Genomic DNA, 24,768 nt, shown 5'->3' on the forward strand with positions numbered 1-24,768 from the left:
ATATTCAGATAACAAAAAGTTACCTGATCTCTATGTTAATACTTCTGCTGGTGGTGCTCTCGCAGTCTCATCCTCTCTTTCAGTGGATGGCTTTGGTGACAAGAATGTCTTGTTTTGTTTAGATCTGATCTAAACATCATGCCTATTAAAAATATTTTGCATGCAAAGCAATAAATTAAATAAATAAAAAAGACAAGACTGTTTCTGCCAAAAAGCAGTTTTCCTACTTTCAATCCAGGGAAAAAAAAACTTGGGGAAGACGAGTAACAGCCTTCCAAGCAGGAAAGACTGACGTACAGAGGAAAAGAATAAACTACTTTTGATACCCATTGAAAACAGGACAAAACTGGGCTGCAGTTGCAGCGAGAGGGACTGAGGCCAGACACTGAGATGTCCCCCATCAAGGCCAGAATGAAGGATACAGGGATATTAGACCATGTCACCGAGTCCTCAGATCAGAAGAACATTGCCCAGGAACAGCTATGGCAGTACAACCTCCTGTAACCGCTATTGTTGTGGAAATCAGTCTTTTGCACCCATGTTTGCTGCCATAGATGGTAACTCCTCTTTCTCCCCTGCGTCCACTTCAAATTCACCTCCATGTGCTACATCCTGTGTAGCTGGATACTCAATTCCCCGTCAGTGCTAACATCCTTACATGTCTGCCTGAGTGATCCTCGGTATGTGCACATTACCCACTCGCTGCTCAGCTGTTCATCCCATTCCCTCCTCTGTTCCCTTCCTTATCAATATTCATTGAAGGCTGGCTGATTCCCTTTGTCCTGACACTGAAACCAATCCATTTAGCAACCTTTGTATTGGGTTTGAGTGGCAAGGTTTTGGTGGTGGTGGGCTACAGGGGTGGCTTCTGTGAGAAGGTGCCAGAAGCTTCCCCCGTGTCGGATGGAGCCGACGCAGCCGGCTGCAGGATGGCCCCGCGGCCGGCCCAGGCCGAGCCCCTCAGCGCCGGCGGCAGCGCCTCTGAGAGACCGTATTGAAGAAGCGGGAACAACCCGCACAACAACGTGCAGCGGGAGAGGAGCGGGATGTGCGGGAGCCGCGGCCCTGCAGCCCCCGGGCAGCGCCGGAGGGGCCGGAGCCGCTCCCGGCCCGGAGCAGAGATTCCCCCCCAGCCCACGGCGCCCCCGGCCCGCGGAGCCCCCGGGGGAGCGGCTCCCCCCCCGCAGCCCGGGCAGGGCCCCCCCCGGGGCAGGGGGTGCCCGCAGGGGGCTGTGACCCGCGGGCAGCGGCGCCGGGGCAGCTCCGGGCAGGGCCCGTGGCCCCGCGGGGAGGAGCCCGGGCCGGGGCCGGGCTGGGGCAGGGCCTGTGCCCCCGGGGGCGGGGGGGCTGGGGCCGGCCGGGCCGGGGGGGCTGCGCCCGCGGGGGGGACACGCTGCGGCGGGGGGGGAAGGGCTGCGGCGGGGGGAAGGGCTCCCGCTGGGGCAGGGCAGGGAGGGCTGTCTCCCGCGGGAGGGACCCCGGGCTGGGCAGGGCAGGGGGTGCGGAGCCTCCCCTGGGGGGCAGGGGCGGCAGACACGTGACAAACTGACCACAGCCCCAAGCCCTGTTCCCCTGCGCTGCTGGGGTGAAGAGGTCGAGAAATCAGGAGTAAAGTTGAGCCTGGGAAGAAGGGACAGGTGGGGCAAGGTGTTTTTAAGATTTGTTTTTATTTTGCATTATCCTACTCTGATTTGATTGGTAATAAAATAATTTCCCCAAGTCGAGTCTGTTTTGCCCCCGATGGTAACTGGTGAGCGACCTCCCTGTCCTTATCTCGACTTTTGGCTTATCTCGACAAGAGCCTTTTGTCATATTTTCTCTCCCCTGTTCAGTTGAGGAGTGGAGTGAGAGCGCAGCTTTGGTGGACACCTGGTATCCAGCCAAGGTTAACCCACCACAAGCATGTTTTGTCCTTAAAAGTTCTCCGTATCTCATACAAGTAAACCCTTCCCTTTCACTTACCCTTTTGGAAGGCTTTATGTCTCCCCACCGAACCCGCTAGTGCAGGTGGAAGCAAACACCTTGAAGAGTGACTGCTATCCTGCTCGGGATGAAGGATGCTCCCGGTGATCCTTGGCAATCTACTGAGAAGTGGTATGTACACACGTCTGGACATAGTATGGGCTCAGAAAGCCACAGGCAAATGGCGTTATACTCAGACGGGCAGATAAACAGCTTTTTTGAGGTGACAAACACCAACCCAGGTACAAAGTATACTGAAAATACTCACTTTAGAAAAGGAAAATAAGAGAATTTCAAAGAAGATCACATTTTGGGAGCTCAGCAGCTGCAGTAGGAAGTTGAGTTGCTTGAGCGTTCCCGCCAGAAGGGTTTACCCTTCATTAGACCCCAGTTGAGTGTATGATTACGGATGATTTTCAGGGAAAAAGGCTGAGCTCCTTCAGTCTGTGTGGCTTACAGACAATATCCACCATGACTTCCACGTGTATTTATATTACAGTATCCATACCCATTTTAATTCAATCTGCAAAAAAACCTAGTCACACCTGGTTGATACTGCTGGGCAGCGTCAACTGGTTTATGCCTGCTTGTGCTAGTCACTCTTTAAGAAGCATGCATAAGCCCAGAGTGTTATATTAACACCTTTTTCTTGTAAATGGAGGTCGAAGAGAGCAAAAAAAGTTTCACAACACCAGCTGCAAGGTCTGCTTTTTTTCAGGCAACTTGCTGTCGCCTGCCAGTAACAACTTGCCAGACTACAGACGTGGACAGTGTAACACTGCAATGCATGACAGCAATTACACAGGGAGTCAGCTGTTGTCTTTCGTGTTCAGACCTAGGAACCAGAGCAGTGTCTCATGATTTTGACACAGAGAGCTCACAGTAACCACAACACACACTGCAAAAAGCAGCAAAGACTGGTAGCTTTTATGTAGTCACTAAGAATGAGAGAATGATTTGTCAGTGGTGGAAGGAGAAAGGACTTAAGTGACTGCAGTTCCTATTAAGGTGCTGCAAGATAACAGCCATAATGCCATTACAGTCCCCTTCACCGCAGTGCTGGAAAGTCAAAGTTCATTTGTTCACTGTGAATTTCACACAGTGTTCTCCATTAAAAGTCATGCAAAACATCAGCAAGGTTTATGGGGTTGATAACCGGAGCACTAGTTGTACAGAGAACACCAGTTGTGAGTAGACTTGGGATGCTGAAAGGCAGAAAAGCACAAGTGTCTTTCTGCTTCCCAAAGGATCATTCTCAGCAGCATCCAGAGCACTCTTCTCATAGCAAAAATACCAGAAAATAATAGGGGAAAAAAACAGTTCCTGCACAAAATAAACCAAAATCTGGGTATAAATAAGATGTCACTCTTCATATTCATCAGTCCAAAATATGGTAAAGTAATTGAACTATATCAGAACAAAAAGGAATTCACATTTTGCTCTCTAGTTGACCACTAGAAGCTGACCTACAGTTAATACTGACTTGGGCAGAAGACCCAGAAGGGATCACTTCATCATGCTCCAGGTAGTAAAATGGCTTCTTACAGAGTGGAAGACTCTAAAATAAAGAATTATCAGCATAGAATTATAAGAATGATATAAACAATCACAACTTTTCATACCTATAATGCTAATTGAACCTATAATAATTCTAATTGTGTAGAAGAACTGGGAAGTCTACTTACTTTCACAGAGACGTCTTCTCAGCTTCCCCCGAATTTTATCGATGGCATTATAATCGGAGACATGAAACACGTGAGCAGACTTGGGTTCTGAAGCAATCTCATCAAGTTCCTCTTTTAAGGCTTCGCCAACACCCACAGCAAAGATCCTAATCCCAGCCTGATGAGCTGCAGTGGCTGGATCCAAGACATAATCCTGGCTTCTTCCATCAGTCAAAAGGATAGCCACTTTTTTAACAGTTGGATCACTGAGTCTCCCACCAGCTTCTTTGGAAAAACTGTAGGTGTTGATGTACCTAAGAGCATCTCCAGTGTTCGTATTACCCCCGTAATACTTAATTTTGCGTGCAGCCTCTTTGATTTCCTCACGGGTTTTGTACTTTCCCAAGTCAAACTCTGTGGTTGGACTGTCACTATATCGCACCACACCTACACGGGTTTTGTCTGGGCCAATCTCAAAAGTTTCCACCAGATTAGACACCCACTGCCGAACTTTCTCAAAATCTTCTTTTCCGACACTGGAGGAGGCATCCAAGATGAAGACAAGGTCATAATGAACATTCTTGCAACCTGCAGGAGCAACAGAAAATACCGCTAAAGGAAGATAAAAGAAGAGTACCAGGCATAGCAAATATTCTCTAGGCATGGCTCCCTAGTGAGCAATTTGGAGGAGGTAGCAAGCCCCCTCCCTATCCCGCAGGGAAAAAACAGATTCTCAGCCTTCCTTCCTTCGTTCCTTGTGATTCACCTCGTCTGTTTCAGAATATCTACAGCCCAGCAAACACTTCACTTTGAAATGCAAACCCTTTCTCTCCCTGCACTACTAACTGCCTCTGCTCAATCCTTCACCCACACCATCTGCATGCATATGAAGCTATATTTCCGAAACTTCATGCAGTGCTTTGCTCAGGCAATGCTCTGAAATGACCCTGGCAGATCAAGAGACCTGCCCTGACCTTGCCTATGCCAATCCTGACTGTGAGTAGTGAAGCTTTCATGTTTCCTCTTGCTTTAACATTATGATTGATTTATGCTTAGCTAGAAGCAGTCCCTTCGCCCAGTGTGATGTGTTGGTGAAGCAAGTTTATAACAAGATTGTTTTGATTATGAAGCTGTCTGCCATTGACTATTGACTAGAGAACAAGTCACTGAATACTGGGATGGCTTCCTTGACAACAAAGGGCAGTTGCTTTCTGAGGGAAAAGTTCACTTATTCCCTCAACCACCCTTTTGCCTCCAGCTGTGATATTTGTAATCTGAGGCCTGTGTAATCCAAAAGGCAAATGTATTTTAATTGCAGCTTGCTTGCCCTATGAAGCTAGATGGGTCATATGTTTGTCAACTGCTTGCCAAGGAAGTAGATCTCCCAGGAGATGTTTTCTAGCCATTTCTGAATTTGGCTAGAAAAAATGGCTGAATGCAAGCCAGGAGGCAGTAAATTCATAAATGTCCTGCAGATGCTAAAGATTCATCTTTAATGCCCCAAATGGACAAAAAGTATATATATACATATGTTTATTTAATTCACTATTATGGAGTATAGTCCCTAAGAGATTCTGAGTTTCAAGACTGAAAGCTGCTCTACAGAGTCTATTTGTCTATGGTTACAACCACCAACCATTGTTTCTCCAGTAGTTCCTGTCTCAGATCGTTGTCTCACAGAGCACAACTGCTTGTTTGAACAAATGGCAAAAAGCTAATTTGACCACTCATGTGGAGTGCAAAGCACATATGGTACAATAAAGAGAGCTGGTCCATACCAGTGACTGTGCTGCTTTATTTCTCTCAGAGTAACAGGGCTTTTCTATGTCCCACTGGAGATGGTCTACCTGGCCCCTGAAATTTTGGCAATTGCCTTTAAATCCTACTGCTTTACCAGGATCTGAGCTGGTATCCCACATCTACCCACACCGACATAACAGATCTGTTCTGTTGACTCCTATTTCGCTGCAGAACCCTGATTCCTCCAACTGTTCCCACCACAACCATGTTGCTAACCTCCTCTGGGCTCTGACATGGACTGACCAACCCACCTCCCTTGGTCAGAAAATCTGAGAGAATTTGTTGAGAATACATAACCTCAGGGTATGCCTACTAAGGACAGATTAGCTCTCCATACATTAAAAAGTGACATTTCCACTGTAGGGTTTCCATGTTTGCGCTTGCGTCAGACCAGTTCCAGCCAGGTCTCAGCAACTAAATGTCCATCAGTGACAGAGACCCATTATACATGCATCTTAAGTGTATCTTGCTGTTCAGTTTCATCAGAAATCAATCCGCAACTGCTCCATGGCATGAACCAAAGCACAGTAAGTGGAGACGCTTGGAAGATTCACTGTGAAAACTGGAAATCTTTATTGAGGTCCTAAGAGTAAGCCCCTTCTCCAGGATCTGGCTGCCATGGCTCCCTACCCTTTGGTGAACTCCTCAGAAAGCTGTGCTGGAAACATTCCAGAAAGATCTATCTCTTCTTCCACTGGAAGCTACTTTCAAGGTGAGGTCTCACCTTTGTCCCTTGCCTGAGTCATGGACTGACTTCCTGGCTTCACCTCAGACCTGCCTCACCTCTACGTATTTGTCCAGAAAGTAGCTGACCCTGGATGCTGTCTTAGGACCCGAGTTGGACCCTGACTTGCTGGCTCACGTTCCTGGCTTGATCTTGGACCTGTTTCATCACTATGAGCTTGTCTGGGAATTTGGATTGTCAGTTGAGCCTGGCTGCCATCCTCCAGCCTTCCCTGCTCCCTGGCTGGTGGGGGTGGGACAGGCTGTGGCTGGTGAGACCCTGTCCTGCCAGCCCAGGGAGACCCCCAGCTCCTGGCTGCTGTCCTTTGGGAAATCACCTGTCCCTGCTGCACTCCTGACCAGAGTTAAAGCACTGATGTAAATGCACCCAATGTGGATGTTAGCTAAAGACTAGGATTTTTTTCTCTGGAGCAGACCAAAGAGTATGGAGGTACCGTATACTGTTCATCCAGTCAAGCACTTGCTTGACAGCCAGCTCGGTGAACAGAAATGTGAATTGCGCTACCCAAAGGTGGGGGGATGATGCTGTCGACATATTTCCTCATTGACTTCCAGCATTTGAGCCTACAGGAAGCTCATAAAGTCTTGCCCCACACCCACATTTGACCTTATGGTTCATAAATTAATGTTGCTTTTGCACCATAAATGGGTAGGTTTGATCATCATGGGTCTGTGCACCTGCCCTAAAGGGGACAGGAATCCCAGAACAGCTCACTACACTGGAGAATGTTGGTAACTAAGCCACATGAAGAGGATTTGCCTTCAAATAAAAGTAAAAGTAGTAAAAAAGAGTAAAAGTTTACCTATAAAGGTAGGCATTATAACAGTCTGGGTCAGTGTGCATGGTATTGCATGATGGCTGTGACAGGACAGTGGTTGAGTGTACACCTGTTGTGTTGCAGGTGAAGATGAAAAATGAGTATCATATGTTGCTGTGTTAACTTCTGTAGCAGAGTCCATCCCAAGTATTGCTGTTCCTTCAGTGTCTACAGGAACAACCTATGCACATGGGATTGGGATCACATCGGGAATAACTGATCCACATGCGATCATGCTGGAAACAACTTGTTGTCATGGTTTAAACCCAGCTGGAAACTAAGCATCACACAACTGCTTGCTCACTGCCCTCTCCGCAGTGGGATCGGGGGAAGAGAATTGGAAGGGTAAAAGTTGGAAGGGTAAAAGTGAGAAAACTTCTGGGCTGAGATAAAAACAGTTTAATAATTTAAATATAATCATATCAAATACTAATTCTAATACGAAGAAGAAGAAGAAGAAGGAAGAACAGAAATCATAATGACAAGGAAAATAACAAAGAGAGATAAATAAAACCCAAGAAAGACAAGGGATGCAAATGAAAACAATTACTCCCCACCAACAGACCATTGCCCAACCAGTCCCAAGTGGTGGCCCACAGCCAACTGTCCCCCTAGTTTTATTGCTGACCATGATGTCATATGGTATGGCATATTCTTTGGGTCAGTTGGGGTCAGCTGTCCCAGCTGTGTCCCCTCCCAACTCCTTGTGCCCCCTCAGCGTATTCGCTGTTGTTGTAGCGGTGTGAGAAGCAGAAAAGGCCTTGGCTCTGTGTCAGCACTGCTCAGCAATAATAAAAACATCTCTGTGTTATCAACACTAGTTCCAGCACAAATCCAAAGCACAGCCCCATACCTGCTACTAGGAAGAAAATTAACTCTATCCCAGCCAAAACCAGCACACCTGTCCATGTAGGATCATGTTCTGTGATGGCATTTTGTGAGTGAGGGAATGCTTGTCTCTAGCAACAGAGCAAGAAAGGTCTGGCTGGAAAAGCTCTTTCAAAAGTAATCAGTGTGGAGTTGACAGTATATATATAATTTTATATTATGGCATGCGAGTTATATTACATCTGTGTGTATTGGCTAGACTGTCAAGTGTAGTTCTGCTTGATTTTTGCAGAATATAAAGGATAGAAGCAAGAAATCTCTATTTCTCCCCTCAGAAAATATTCATTATTAATCTATTCTGTCTGAAAGACTATTAATTAGGTGAGACTAACTACAGAATATAGAGATTTGAGTATAAAATCCACACAGTACAGACCTTCCTGTTGCTTATTTTAACGACTCTCAGCAGGTGAGATGACTGCAATTTAAAAACAAACAGAACAGACAGAATGAATCCTGTCTGTGTTCAAGGGCGATGAGCCTGAAAACAAGAGAGGCCTAAGGTTTTAAAAAGTAATGCCTGTTCAGGCAGTATTGCAGGAAAGAAAAAGATGGTCTTGCAGGATCATTTTCTTAGAGTCAGTGATTCTTAGCTTGCTTACAGACCTGATGGCAGTGAGATGAAATGCTGCAGAAAAGCTTTTAGTAAATATTAATCTGCATTTTTAGCACAGTAATGTCCACTGCTGGACAAAATTGATTTTTTTCCAAGAATGCTATAATAATATTGTTTACTGGCAGAAACAGGTCATGTTAAGGGAATGTAGGAGATAATTCATAGAAAGTGAACTTTCAGTTTTGCAGCTACAGGAATGTTCTCTGGAAGCGTAATTCCAGGAGCTGTGTTCATCCACTCAGACGCTTAGTCAACTGTTTTGCAATATTGCCATTAAAAATAGTTCACAAACAAGTCATAAGGCCAAAATTATTTAAAGCAATCACACAATATATAAATCACACAACATATAAATGTACCACCATAATCTTCCTATGACAAAAAAAGGTGAGATCTCACTTTGTTTTGTTACTAATAATTATCCCCAAAAACCTTATACAGATCCCATAACAGTTAAACAGCTATTCCTTAGACTGAGAGAAGGTCTAAAAAAACCTTTTCTTTCTTATGAATTACCCAAGCCTACAGAATATCACCTCTCCTAGAAAAAGAGACAGAAAGCCTCCACCTCAAAGTACCTTTGGGCTTTTATACCAAGAAACTGTGTGGGTCTACAATCATTTTCTATCCCTGTGGTGTAGCATCACTCACACCCAGGTAACTCAACTCTCGCTACTACCTACCCCCCAAAAAACAACCTGTCTTTGTCAAGAGTGCCTATAGGAACAGTCCCTCAGCTGCACCATCCTCTGATACATTCTGTGGCATTTGGAGAAGACTGCTCATCAGCACAGGGGAAAAGCCACACCAGGGACCCTGCTGGCCACTAGACAGTGTGAACCAAGAGAGGGTATGAACAGTGCCCTGACCCTGTTTAGATCACTAGGAAAGTCCCAGCCAGACAGAAGATTCACCAGGTCTAATCTGACACCCACTAAAGGCCATGGAAGAAGTGATCTTCATTCCCGTGAGGGGTAGATGAAGCATATCTGGAGTAAGCTGTGTGCTGCTTCCTTTGCTGTGGGTACCCAATCTAATCTTTCTAAGCCTGCAGCAGAACAAGAGACCCTAGGTAAATCATAACCTTGATCCCTAAACTATCTCCATCCCTAAGGTCTATTTTATGTCTTTTCAGCAGCAAACGTCTTGCTGGTTTTTTTTATTGTTTTACTCCTAGCAACGATAGCTTCTCAGGCATGTAAAAGCCCCAGCAGCTACTTAGCACGAGGCAGTAAGCTGAACAGTGCGTACCTGCTCTTTGTGCCTCAGTTCTCTCCCCGCTGAACACAAATGTGAGAAGAATCAGGAGATGGGGCACACAGCATCTTCCCATAGTGGACATATCCATATCTCCTTTCTCACATCAGCTTGTCTTTTCTCCTGGTCACTAGAAGCTTGTTAGAAACCCAGTCTGTGGCCTAGAAAGGAAAATAAAAAGCAAGTGTTATCTCATAGAAACACAAACATCAGTAATGATGCAAGTCATGGGAGCAAGGTTTGGGAGAGTTGTCTCTTCTGCCTGTCATTTTACTTGACTATACAGAAACCGCTCAGACAAAGAGGCAGGAGTTCACCTACTTTTCAAAAGCTATAGTCTTTCACTGGCTCTATTCAGTGTGCAGCAGTGAATGGAAACAGGAGAGAGATTACCAGATTATTATACTTTAATTGAGCCCACTGCCAACTACACAATCAATGCACTGGAGTGGAAACCATTCTTGACCTGGCCCTCCCACACATTCATCATTAGGACATACACAACGCTGAGCCGAGATACAGACCACTGTAAATCACACACAACTGGTTGCCATTTCACTCATTGCTGCTTTCAGTTCTGGAGCCTCAAAACCAACAAATGCTAAAAATACATGGCTGTTTTCATACACATGTTTGTTGCCATCGGCCCTTGTCTGTAACAGTAAACTCAAGAGTTTCAAAACACTTTTTTTCAACTATTTAATTTAAAGAAGTGCAAAAACTCAGGTGGATGATCATCACTTTAAGGTCATCAGTTTGTTTACCTTGACTGAAGCCACTGAAGTCAGCCAGTGTTATAACAAGCCAGGTAAAGTGACTGGGGTGTTAAAAATTTAGTTATGTTTTCTAACACTAGATCAACCCTTTTTTTATTTTTTTATTTTATTGTTTACTTATTGCTGCAGTTTTATTATTTTTTTATTAGATCATAACATCACTGCAGTTCTACCTACTGTCTACACACACAGGAGAAAAAAGTTTCTACTCAGTAGCTCTTACTGCCTAAGGAATCGTTTTGGAAAACTTTCTCCCAGCTCCTGAATCTGTCTTTTCCTCTCTAACGCACGGGGATTTTTGCCCATTTTTTTTAGGGTATTTCTGCTTCCTCTGTCTTTTAGCATGCATGTCAGCTTCTCACTGTTGATAGCTGGGTAAAAGAGGGGATTTTTTTTGAAGGGGATACTGTATGTTGTAGATCATTGCTGCAGGGTTGATTATGCATTCTAGGATATTTCTTTTCAAAGCAATAGGGTTCTGTGGGAATCACAGACAAAAAGAATGGTGGTGTCAGCATTTGTTCAAAAACAGTCTTGATGAGTCAAATGTTGGGACTATCTCTACCATGTATCTCAGAAATAAAGTACATGTCATGCTGCTTTAGGAAATAAAAAGGGGGAAATCTTATGTAGTTGCTGAGATGTAGCTGTAAATCTTTATTCCCAGGACAAAATACAGGCTCAACTATTTTTAGAAGTCCATCTCATATGCAGACAAGAAGAAAAGCAATACATCTAATAAACCCTGCACTCTGAAAATAAAATTGGGAAGTATCTGCCATCAGTGGAGCATAAATGCAAGAAAGATTGTTTTATAAAAAAATACATGCTTATTCAAGTACGATCCCTAAATCCAAAGGGCACAAGCAGGTGCTGTAGTTTACACCTCAGCCAGATGATGTCCCTACAAGACAGTGAGGTGCTCAGGTTTGAACGAGCTGGAAAAGGTTGCAGGGTAAACAGGGCATGAAAATATCACCATGCCCTGCAGTAGTTAGAATTTCATTTTAAATAAGTACATTACTGAAATACCGATCAGGCAGCTGCCTGCCGAGGGATCAGGACAAGCATTACTCAAAATAGCTATGGGAGCCTTCAGCCCGAGTTTTTTTCCTCCCGTGTATTATTTAGCAAACATTGTTTTCTGGTACTGGTGATGGGAGAGCAAGTTAGTAGCGGTAGTGAGAGATGGGAAACCAGATCTGCCATGCGGTGTTCTGCACCTCTAGCGCTGGGAGCTCAAAAGGTCCTGTCTCTGTGTCTGGGCTTGCATGGCTGCAAAGTTTTATAAATATGTTATTAAAAACAGTCATTGCCAGCTGCTAACCCACATAAGGCCAGGATAAAAGGAGTAGAGCACCGGCTGGTGTCAGTCAGCAGAACGGCGGCAGGATGGACTGATGCTGGCTCGACAGGCAGCGGGCGCAGTGTGACAGGGAGCTTGGTGGCCGGGGCTCATTTGGGACGTGCAGAACTCCTGCCCCAGCAGGACTACCTACATGACCAGGTCCGAGAGAAGTGTTTCTAAGGTGTCATTCTTCTCCACTCCTTGCCAAAACACTTCAAGAGCTCATTGCTGCATTGTGAATGCTGAAAGATGTCTCAGAACAGTCATTTAAGCTAAAAATAGCGGGGGAAAAACCCAAATCAAATCAGAACATCTGCTTAAAATCATAATCTGTGGTGGCTTTAATATACATTTGTGGCTCAATATTATTCTTGTATTCAGGCCAAAATACATAATTTTATCCATTTTTGTAGCACAAAGAATTGAACCAAGTCTCTTAACTTGCAACTACTTTACGTATGGATATATCAGTCAGAGAAAATTACCCCATTCACATCGACAGCACTCATATCACAGCAAGGAAGTCTTCAGAGGTATTAGAAGAAAGCTTGGAGATCAAGCATTTTTAGTGATGGGTTTTCCACACTGGTTTCTTTCCCACCTCAGTCTGTCACTGTGAGACCGAGCACAGTTTGAGATGACAGCAGCTGATCAACATTTATTTCGCCTTCCAGGAGAAAGGGTGGAAAAGGAGCCAAAAGTGGGACAGTTTAGGTTTCAGAGTGATCCAAGAATAAGAAATCCTGTTTAGTTGACCCTATTTCCAAATGTCCAACGTGGACTTTTTTGTTACTATTATTTTTAGTTCGGCCTATCATGTGGGAATAATCAAAGTATCCTAAGTCAATGGACATCCTTTAAAAATACCTCCTTTTTTCTTTTTATCTCACAAATTCATTTTGGGATTCCCTTGTGACACACTGCGATGCATTAAGTCATATTGCAAAAAGAACTTACAAATGCTATCATGTCCGAGTTTATTACCAAACTGCGGACTCCATGTCTGAGGCCCTGTTTTTAATAGTTTAATAGGAAAAAAAAGAGGTGAAAAATTCTGTCTACATGCAAACATGATGTAGGAATGGCATCCAGGCTGAGAAGCATGCCGGTAAATGTTAAAATAAGCTCTTTACATGTGAAATACAGGCATAGTACTAAGCTATTCATACTGCCTCACAGCTGAACAAACAATATGCAGAAGACAGACACAAGCTCTATATAACTTTCAGCTTCAGTATAGCTTTTTAAGGGGGGGGCAGTACAGAGTTTTAGGTCAGCGAGCACCCTTGATAAGGCTTCTCTACTTTGCAACTATAAGTAAACACTCTGGGAAATGTATGCTCGTGAAAAGCAGCATCAGAAAAAAGCTGAAGGAAAACTGGGTCTTCTCATCTTAAATGTATTTTAATATTTTTCTCACTGTTGAGCTTCCCTTGCACTCCTGCAATTTAAAGGATGCTGGTTTGTCTTCTAGAGCTTTATCCCTTGAGGCTGGGAACAGAGCTAGGGCTCTGCTTCCCAAAGAATCACATACATGTCCAGGATGGAACTGCATAGCTGGGCTATGACTATAGCATGGGCATTTTATCATGGGCTTTATTCCTGAATGAGCCAAAGTCAAAGAATATCCTGACGTCAGTTTATTTAGAAAACAACCCCCTCCATTCACTGTGCGTAAGCCAATGGTGTTTCCTATCCTGCCCTGTCTTTGTCCTGCCAAAGCCTGACCCTGAGGGAACATATAGTGAATTTGTTCTAACCTTGCTTCTCAGATAATGCTGTTGCATCCTTATAATTCAAGGGATAAGGAGGGAAAACTTGTACGAAAGAACAGAAGCAAAACTGTTTGTTTAGAAATGGCATTTTGAAAAAAAATGAAGGGAAAAAATGGGCAGATACAAAAATGTGGCAGAGAAGAAAACTTTATGGCCTTTCTAGGACAAGCAATTTAAGCACAAGCACTGGATATTCCCTATCTCAGGCCTCTCCAAAGACTGCTGCTCTGTCCTGGTTTAAGAGATGTCACCAATAGCAAAACCTATATGAGTTAGAGATTGAAAAAGCCAGAACATTTTCTGTGATCTCTTTCATCCTTCAGAGGAGTGATTCAGTCACAAATACTAATAAGACAAAACAAAGCTGGAGTCAATAGTAAGATGAGCATTTCAGGAGCGTGATTTAATAAAACTGCTTCTACCTCATGTGAGCAAAAGTTCAAAGACCCTACAAGGACAGTGAAAAGATCAGTAATTCGAGGCTGAATTTAAAAGCATGTCCAGTTATGGACTGTAGTCTGCTCATTAACATATCTGAGCTTTTACTTACATTTTACTGAATTATACCACTGAACTGTACATCTTACTGTTAAATTCAAGGGGGGGGACGACGACGACGACAATAATATTATTGTGCTTAATTTCATCCATTCATCTGCTGCCACTGAACGTCACCATATGTCATATCAATGTTCTGACTATGCTGGCATTCATAAAGTGATTTTAAATGTCTTTCCTATGCCTCTCTGAAGAAGAGGTTAGCCTGGGATGAGAAAGACAGTGTCCGATTACACAACTTTTCACATACCAAAACAAATAATAAGAAGAAAAGCAAAAAAATAACTGAGAACACTAATATAGCTGACATTTTAGTAGAGTCAGCTTGTTGATCGTGCCTCTTCCAACTACTGAACCAAGCAATTTAATTATCTAAATTATTGCTGATAGGAGCAGGAAGCCAACCATATAAAAGAGGGATGGGACTTTCTTCCTCCTGATCAGTCCATGCGGCCGTATATTTTTGTTCGATGCCTTTTAAAGAAATCATCCGATGGTATTTCTGGAAGATATGCATCTTCCCAGGCCTGATCCAAAGCCAACTGTAGTTAATAAAAAGACAACCATTGATTTCAGTGGGCATTATTTCAAAAGCCATGTGAGCAATAGAGCAGAAGATTCTCTGCTAATACCAGAGTTGTTCCTAAGGTACTTTGTTCAACTACCTAGAGTCTGCTGAAGTCAAGGAAAAGACTGTCAGGAGCTCCATGGTATGTTGGATGGGGATATTCATGCACCCTGCCTAGTTAACAGCTCTCCAACTTCTGCTCTAAGTGGCAGCGAGGCTGCAGGCGCTGAGACATTTCTTCTCTTCTTTTGCAATATCACGTCTTGAGAGCAACTTCTACCCCAATCCTTAAAACACCGAGCAGATGCAGAGAGATGGTTAGCATGAATGCTAGCCAAAGTGATCTGTCAGCTTTATAGGAGATGAAATAGGGTGGTGGGAAAGACCCACCGGACCATTCAAACCCGTCAGTTTGTTTGCCTTAGCTGAACTCTATTACTGCCCTGAAGTGCTTGGTACTGGAACCACCATGGTCCGTGAATGATTAATATTGCTGCAATTGGAAAGAAGTTTAATTGTGCAAGAAATAAAGTCCACACTGAATAATTAGGAGGGGAAAAATAATAAACAGCTGTTTCCTAAATGACAGGTATTTGTCCAGGAGACCAAACAAGACAGGAATCTAATGGGGAAAAAAAATAAATCATAGAGAAGAGCGTAACCAAGACTCTTAGAGAACCATACAGCATACTCCAAGGAGGACTGGATTAACTCAGCATGGGCATTTACTAATTTTTGTGTGCTCCACTTTGCAGCCTTAGAAATGTTCTTTTATCCTCTATGGTGTTGCACGTGCATGTGCAAAGAAACCTGCAAGAAGGTCAGAATTAGAATTCCACTACTCTTTACTCCTTAACCTCAGTTTGGATCACACATCCCTCAAATTGACGACTTGTAAACTCATCTACCACAGATGCTTTAAAACAAGCTCTTACTGGTTACCAGCCAAATCGCTGCAATTCTAAAATACCCTAAGTACTAGAAGAGGACTTTGCAATGTATTTTTTTCCTGCTGCAGCCACACAGCGTCTGCAGGCTAAAGACTTGATGCAATACTCCCAAGTATAACTTTTCAGTGATTTGTCCAGAGGAAGTAACTCCAGATTTAAATTGTTCTCCTGTGTGTCAAGCTTAGAAGTCTTTCTATTGATTGGCTAAGAACACCCCAAACTAACCTGTGATAAAAAGTTTCTATGATAAAATCTCTCAAATCCTACAGTCTGTGGTTAGGGTACTACCAAATCCACACCAACATTTCCGAATTAATTTTGTTAACACTCCTACAAATAGGCTGCACTCACATCATGAGACCAGTTGTGTGCTGTGTCTACATCCCAGCTCTCTGATGGGACAAGATATAGGTGTTCTCCATTCTGCAGTGCCCCAGTCGCTGGGCTCGTTAGAACAGATGCCACAAAGAGGTGCTCCAAACCTTTTAGGTCTGGCCTACTTCTTTTAAACTTAACAGAATGCTAAAATGTCTCTCAGGTCGTCACTGAAACAGGGTTTTCAGCATACAGATGTCCTAGAACTTGCAAGTCCACCACCTGCATGTAATACAAGGTCTACTGGTTGCTTAGAGTAATAGATACCATTATTGACTGGCCTTTATAGGAAGAGGAAGATCTCCAGATCAATGAGTAAAGTAAGCAAGACAAAGGTCGAAATGATGCCCACAGAGGAAGAAAACAGTTCAAACTGCAGAAATAGTTTGCTGTGGAGTGGGAAATTCTGAGATTTGTGGCCGTTACTACATGTTCATACTGTCCTTAGCACTGTATGTGCAGAGCGTGTTGCTTTATTACAGGGTCACAGAACACCAGTCCTTTGGTCTAAGCCCAGTAACCTGTATGGGGAAAGTCCCACAAATCTCCTTCCCTCCAAGCAGAGGCAGAGCTGTTCCAGCCCACATCAATTATTAGGAAGCCTTTAACGCTGAGCCCCTTGAGGCGGTTCAATATGAGAGTGCTCTACTCTTACAGGGTCCATTTCCTGCTTTTTATATCCTCATGGAAGTTCTTCCAGCTTTTGGAATGAAACTCAATATTTTCTTTTTTAGTACAGTAGAGGATTATGTCAGTAAAAAAGACCCATATGTCATGGCTTTATATAGTCAGCTAGCAGAGCTGGAGCGAGGAATCAGGATGGGGTAACAGCCTAAATCTGTTTGGAAAATAAGCAACATACTTTCTAACAACGAGGAGCCTGGTGAATGCATTTCCCAGAACTCCGACGGGGGCAACGCAAGGAAGGATTGCTTGGGATGCTTTGCCCTATGCCTTATGCTAATGGCCTGCATAAGGATTACTGGAATCTCTATAAGCTCCAGAAATTAGCTCATACCAACTGTCTGTCATTCTCAGGGTTATTAACAGGACTATGTTAATTTGAACTGTATAACATTCACCCACCACTTCCCCAACACTTCTGCTGAACTGTCCAGCTGACAAAAAATTTCCCATATACAGTAACATCGGTGCCTCCTGCTTGCACAATGTGAGTGAATTTGTCCTCCACATGTTCTAACAAGTTGATGGCCTTATAAAGTCATGAAAGTTTGTTCAGAAACAACAACTACATTTGATTAAGAGATTTAGTGTTGCAGAGCCTTTCTATGGCCTAATTTCCATGGTCTGGGCCTTTGTAATGAAACCCAGAACTCTACTGTGGACACCAAACACCACCAAAGGTTAAAGATCTATAAAGAAAGGCCATAAAAAGGAGAGATACCTGTTGTTACTTGGGGAGGTGCAGACAGCAGGGTTACATCCCCAGCCTTGCCCCTTTCTAAAACTTTCCCTCTTTACCCAGCTCTTGTAGGAGGCATTGTCCCAATTTCTCATAATTGCAGAACTCAAATCATTTAAGGCAGAGGCAGTTCTGGGAAGACACAAGAGAATTCTTAAGATTAGATACCTTATCCAGTTTAGGTGTCTGCGGGGAGGTTGTATGGAGGATTTCAGACTGAAAATCTTGGAAGCAAGTCCCTCAAATCTTTATTAGCTCTAACTTCAAACACTTCTCTCCCCCGTGAAAGGAGCTGGGGCTAGGAGGAGGGAGGAGGACTCATCTTCTCTGACCACAGAGGTCTGCATTGTGGATGCCTTCACCATCAACACAGACTCCTTTAAAACAACAGAAATAAGAAGCACAGCCTTAATGCAGCACCTGCTTTGAGTGTAGATAAAACTAGTTGGGCAGCATATCCTTGATGTCTCAGCCATCTCTGCCCAGCACCATGGGCACCATCAACATAGGACTAACAGAACTGGTGACAACCTTGCAGACTGAATTGTTATCTCAGGAACAGGGTATTGATCTTTATTTATAGGTCCTTTATGATACTATATCTGTATCCATAAGGTCTGTTCAGGTAGATGGCCAAGGGCTGTGTGATGACATCAGGAAAGCAGTATTGCCTTGGAAACAGACAATTGAAACTGAGAGAGCCAGGATCAGATGGCAGGACATACAGTAGTTACCAGGAAAACAATAGCAAATGCAAAACTGGAAACTTTGGTGGAAGAAAAAGGTCATGGAAAAATTGTAGAAATGGAAAAGAAATACCCACTTAGACACAATGCTAGAAGTTAGATCAAGTATCATCTGTGCCTTTCTGGACTTTAAAGATGATTTCAAGATATCGTCTCACACTAGGCTATTTCCTAAGTCACTGCAGAGCTTTGGCTGGGATTTATCTCATGTTTAGACTGTAGGTGTCTAACTAACATAGTATGTGGTTTTATACTTGAGCTCCTCAGGATGGGTCCCCTTTCCAGTTCATGGAGAAAAGGAAAAAAAAATAATCCATAGCCAGATTGATTTTATCTCATTCTAAGGAGGATGAGTAAAATAAATTCATTACTCACAAGAAGTGCTTATTTTCCCCAGATGCAATAACAGAAGACTAGACAAAGAGCTAAGATTTAGATATTGATATTCCAGCAGATACTGATATTTCAACAGATGTCTATCTGGTCAGTGTGACATAAAGTCAGCCAAAAGCAGCCACAACAAACAGATGACAATGGTAATACTAGGAAACTTTAGCAAGTTCAGACGAAGAAGGTGAAAAGACTTGAGTATGAAGTCTTTGCCTAATGGGGAACAGAAGAATTGCATCTAGATTTCTAAACAGATAACCCTTCCTGAATAATGAAATTGGCTTTGAAAAGGCAGTTTGGGTAGAAGGACCAAAATGGAGCTAGGAAAAGCAATGTCTTTTTTGAACTTTTACACTAGTTTACACAAAGAGAGCTTAAGAACATCCTGTGCAGGATTTAGGCCAGTTTCTGGGTGAATTATAATGGATACGGGAACTAAAATTATGGGGCATTCATGGAATCCTCAGTTGCCTAAAGGTTAAACTTCAGTCTAAGTTTTCTGTATCCATAAACAGCACGGGATGGAGTCAGCCCTGATTTCCAACTGTCCTAAGTGCCAGTGGGTAAAGCTTTGTTATCACTGACTTTGCAAGTAGGCTCAGGATCCTGGAGGGCTGAGGACAGTCCCCACCGGTAAAATAAAGGCTACAAAAAGGCACTGAGTACCTTGGCCTTTTTCTACATCTTTCTCATCACTAGATTTCCTGCCCCACTGAGCAGGAAGCAGCTACTTTGCTTTCCTTCTGATGCCAAGGAAAATGCCAAAGTACTAATACCACCAAGATGGACAGAGATGCACATGAATTTACCCCATATACAGATAAGCAAATATTTCACACACAGTTGTTCTCTGAAGAGTAACTGTTTTAATCTACTTGTTGCCAATTAAAAAAAAAAAAAAAAAGAAAAAAAAAGAAAAAAGAAAAAGATAGGATTGTGCTTGTTTTGCTGTTTTCTCTGTGATATCAAGACTGGCTGCCTGTGCTAATGTATGAAAGTTTTTCATATTCATGTTGTTGTATTCAGGGAACAACTCTTATTTATAGATTATTACAGCTGAAAGGGATGATTATGTACAGTCTGACCTCCTGGTCAACATAAACCCAAAATTATTCTTAATAACAGCAGTATCTCATCTGTATCTTGTACAAAAGTTGCAGTACTTTTCCTACTCTAGAGAGCCATCAGTCTTGATTTATGTGACAGAATATTCCCACACCAGAACTAGAAAGTTGTTTAAGTGTTCAGTTACCATTGCCTGATGTACTTGATCTCTAGAATGAATGCATTCATCTTCTATTTGCAGTGTCATGTTTTAATCTGAAACCTTCCCCTGGCTTCTAGGCCCAGAATGAGTTGCTAGGCTGGTGGTTAATAATTAAAGAATTTGCATTTTTTCCCTACTAAGGTAAACATGAAACCCCACAATTGCTATTAGGCATTCCTTAGCCTAAAAAGAACCCCAAACATACAAAGAAGAAATGAAATAACATATTATCTCAGCTGCATTAGCAATGTTTCACTTGTATAATAATAATAAAAAAATAATCTCAAGATCAACATAGCACTTTGGCTTTTCCTAGTCTCGAGAATCCAAATACAAGGTGATGCTGAATCCTCAGACTTAAGAAAAATTATGCATTTGTGTACAACTAAACAGTAAGTACCTCAAGAAGTTCTCCACAAAACACTGCTGGTAGCCATAGCAACTGCATTCACAGTATTTTTGCTGGCAATCATTTTTTAAAGCGACTTAAAGTACATTTTTCAGCCATTATTTACATATCTAACTTTCAGGACCCTCGGTGCAACCCTGCTCTCCATTCAGCTTCCACCCTTGTGCTTCCAACTGGCACGCATGGCATGTGAGTTGCTGAGGTGACTTCCAAATGTGGGGAAAGAATTTTCTCTCCAAAATTCAGCAGGCTTAAATCTAAACTGCTGAACTGTGGCTTTCATTTCCACTGAAACACCATGCTGGCACAAACACTTACATCGCTCAGGCAAATCGGACATCCGAGGAGGATTACACTTAAAGCAATAACTGGTGTAAGTCCCAATACACTATAAAGGGGATGGGAAAAGAAAAACTCTTTAAGAACCCTGACATGTTAGATCTGCAGAAATATTTGCTGTATCAGAATTCTGGTCTTGCTACATTTATCTACTAGCAAGTGCTGCAAAGCAACAAAACTTCAACACTACTTGGGATATGAAAGCTTTGGAGAGCGGCTGTACTTAGTTCATCTTACATAAACTATGCATTACTATGGCATAGCTTCTCTAAATGATTGGCATCATACAGTACCATAGCCATGTTTGGCATTTATCTGTTGAAAGGAATTCCATCCCATCACCACCACCACTCCTTGAAACAGCTACGTGAGACCAGATGAGAGTACTGCTGGTTTCCTGTATTCGGATCCACTGCCTGATCAGAAGACTATTGTGGGCTTAACTCTTCTCTCTGGTGCTCCCATCTGCATTAACAATAGCTTTGACTTTCAAGCCTGAGAGGCAAGCACGCTAGCTCTTCACATTTGGTCTGCCCTTGGGGAAGACAGAATTTTGTTTCCCTCTGAGGTGCGTGAAACCAACATTGAAAGCATAATGCAGGTTTGCAGTCTTGACAGAGAACTGTTTCTGAAGCCTGCGGAAAAATGTTTGTCAGAGCAAATTGCAAAGCATATCCGTACTCACACCCCCCAAGTCTCTTCTCACTGGCAATGGACTGTTTCTTCCTTTTCCAAACCACTACATTAGTTTGATGCATTGATTCATTTATTCACCTGTAGCAGCTTGTCTAACTTGCCCATGACTTCACTAATTATGAGGCATTCACCATGAAAACCAAACCAAAACCCACAAAAACATCCTTCATAGCATACTAGTAGATTTCTTCTAAAAGCTTTGCTTTGGGATGCTTTTTATTAAAGCTAGTCCATTACTTTTATGAAGCATTCAGTTATATCCACAGAAATGCCACAAGATAGCCACGAGACCACTGTTTTCCCTGTTTTTGTGTACTTCATAGGTGAAGTCCCTCTGAGGTTGAAAGCATTAAAAGACAAAAGACAATATTAAAAGCTATAATACAGGTTTCAGCATTAAGATTTTTGACGTCCAACTTACCTTAAGCTAGAACAAAGATAGCTGTATTTCAGTGTAAGAGAAATGCTAATTCTTCTGCCACATGTTGCTGTGATGTTATCACCAATGTTATTCAATATTTCATTATATTAAAACATTATGATACCTGGAAAATATTCACAAGTTCTCATCTTGTTCCTAATAACATCCTAGAGGCAAAAAGATTTCTTCCCCACATACCAATGTACGAATGTCATCTTTATGACTGCTGCCTATAAATTACACCAGGAGGACTCAGTTTGACTGGCAACAGTTCAAGAACAGGAAAGTCAGGACAATGAAGCGACTTCAAAGGAACATGAGTTATTGGAAAGATCATGCAAGTGCAGGCTAAGTATTCAACCTTAACACATTTCAGTTTCATCAGATTCCAAATAGCAGGAATCAATTACTTTTTCATAGCAGCAAATCTCTGGTATCTCAGAGCCTGGCTCTATCCTGATGTGCAGATGCAACTGTATGTATTAGTGTAAATAAAAAAGAAAAATCAAAATCAACAGCAAAAAAAAAAACCCAAACCAAGTCCCAGTGGAATTGCAAAAGTGCAAAGTATGAATAAAGCCACACAGACCCTGATGCTGAGGCTGACCCACCTTGCTGCAGAGGACAAGGTCTTAAAATAAATATGTTACCAAAGCATTTAAATCCATTCAGCAGTTACCCTAAGATGATTCTTCTACTGAATGAGAGACTTCTCTTCAACCACAAGTTATAAATAGGAGAATTGCCTTTGCATAGTGTGAATCTCACAGCAAAGGGAACATTTCTAGAGAAAATGCAAAGATTTCATCTAGGACTGGATTATATTAGCCTGTTTCTCATCTTAGGAAAAGAAGGGGGGGGGGGGAAGTATTTTTCCCACCACGTGACTCTTAGCCACATTAAGACCTACCTTATTTCTGAGCTCTGTCCTGCGGCAGAGGAATGCCTTTCTTGCAGGCTACAGCACTGCAAGTAAACAGGCAGGGATGGGCAGGATGTGGGCAGAACTTGGGATCTACTCTACCCCTCCCAGGGACCAAAGTAGCCTCACAGCCACCACAAATGCAGAAGAGAAGGACGGTAAGGAAGGGCTATCCCTGCCGCAGTGCCTCCCGTGATTACTGCTTGGGCAATGTCTGCCCTCGCCTCCCGCCTGGCCCAGGACATCACACAAGCACTGCTTAACACCCCGTTCACCTGCAGACAGATACACCGGTCTCTGTGCCGGTCCCAGTATTGGCATCTGTGTACTGGGGAACATACCAGTGTTTGCAGATACCCATTCAGTTCAGATTGCAGCCTGGCAATCAGGTCAGTGGTTTCTAGACTGTGATTTCAGGCATTTCCTGATGCAATTGCCTAGAAAGGATATTGCCAGAAATGTTCTAGCTCACCTGCTTTTGCTGTAGAGAGCAGCCCGAGTGCATTATTTTTTCATAACTTGTCATAGACAAATTAAAAAAAATATTTTGCTCATAATTTTAATCGAACAGATTATGATAATTATTGAAAGCATTTTAAAAGTTATACATGTTGAAAAGTTATGCGCATTTTAAAAGTTATGAAGTTTAGTACGTCAAGTGTTCCTACTAAATTCATCACATCAGTGGAAGCCAATGTAATTGTCTTTTATTAAATACCACACCCCGAAGTAAGTGATTCAGAAATGACTACAGTCTTTGCTAGCTCTGCTGATTTAATAACACAGCTTGCAAAAAGATCAATATTCAGACAATCCCACTGGTATCTCAGCATACCTCTTAGCAGATTAAAGCGCTCCATAATTTCTTTATTGGAATGACAGAATCTGCCCCTAAATAAAGACAGCACGGTAGAAGCCTCAATAAATTGCAGGTCATTTTCCACTTAAGTCTGTGTAACACCAAATACACTGTTGAAAGATTAAATCACACGTAACTATTGCTAGTGACAGAACCCTTCTTATACTTCATGGATTTATTCCCAGAAAGCATTAAACCTATAGGAAAGATGGCATTAGTTTTCCTATCTCTATTTCCCATTCTGTTTAGGCATCATCTAAACCATATCTCAAGGAATTGATTCTTACTATCTAAGAAAACATCAGTGTGAACAAGGTCAGAGGCCTTTCCCCAAACTCAGGTGATACAATGAAGAACCCTCGAGAAAGAGAAGTCTGTGCCTTAAATATAGAATTGGATATAAAGTAATCCCTGAGCAATCCCTGAGTTCCCACCTAATCAGAAAATCTCATCACCAACTTTTCCCATTAAAAGTTTGGGATTTGGGATCCCATAGCGTATGGCACAGAAGCAGGCACTGAAAGAAAGATGCGTGCCACTGTTCTTATACATGTTCAACAAAGGAAGCAGCATTTCCATTAAGATACATTTTCAAATGCATCTTAAGACTTTCACTTCAGTGGCATCATTGATGGAAGGCTTAAGTGTTTATTCTCCTTCGTATCAGGCTAATTTATTTATTTATTTATTTAATGAGATATGGGTACCCTATTTCTCCTTTCTCCTAGAAAACTATAGCAAAATCTTTTGAAAATTTGCCCCTGGTATCTAATACTTGACAACCTCTTTCTGCAAATTTTAGCTTTTAATTCCAATTCTTTTAACTTTTTCTGGTACATATCAGAGGGATTTTATACCCCAGGGCATGAAATTCAGAGACTCTTCTGTGATTCAGTTTGACTTCTCCAGGAAGGCCACAAGCTTGTCTTTTTTGATAAACCATAAGCTAAAAAAGAGCATCTCCAGTAAAATACAAGATAGCACAACTCCTAGGGCCAAAGGACAGTCCTGCTTCGATAGGAAACAAGTGGTTTTTAAAAGGCCATAACAAGCCCAATAATCAACCAGATGCCTGGGAAGAAGGCTGCTCTTGGCAGTAGGCAACACACTCGAAACAGCTGTAATTCCAGAAGCATGACCTGGTGATAACTGACTGTCTTTAAAACCCACAAAGACAACAGGAACCTACTGTAAAAC

General features: G+C 42.6%; 1 protein-coding gene across 2 annotated transcripts in view; it reads right to left on the minus strand.

The window, feature by feature from the left end:
- Positions 1-24,768, minus strand: part of COL22A1 (collagen type XXII alpha 1 chain) — a 237,065-nt gene that overhangs the window by 201,418 nt on the left and 10,879 nt on the right. Inside the window, exons 2-3 of one of the 2 annotated variants that reach the window (XM_080381170.1) lie at positions 9,744-9,910; positions 3,648-4,214 (exon numbers count right to left, since the gene is read on the minus strand). In XM_080381170.1, coding sequence (XP_080237296.1) covers positions 3,648-4,214; positions 9,744-9,840 — 664 coding nt within the window. In that variant the 5' untranslated portion in view covers positions 9,841-9,910. Of the gene's footprint in view, positions 1-3,647; positions 4,215-9,743; positions 19,639-24,768 lie in introns of those variants that run through there. The other variant, XM_080381171.1, reaches the window with a different exon arrangement.

This window comes from Falco punctatus (assembly GCF_963210335.1).
Source record: "Falco punctatus genome assembly, chromosome: 3".
Taxonomy (NCBI): domain Eukaryota; kingdom Metazoa; phylum Chordata; class Aves; order Falconiformes; family Falconidae; genus Falco; species Falco punctatus.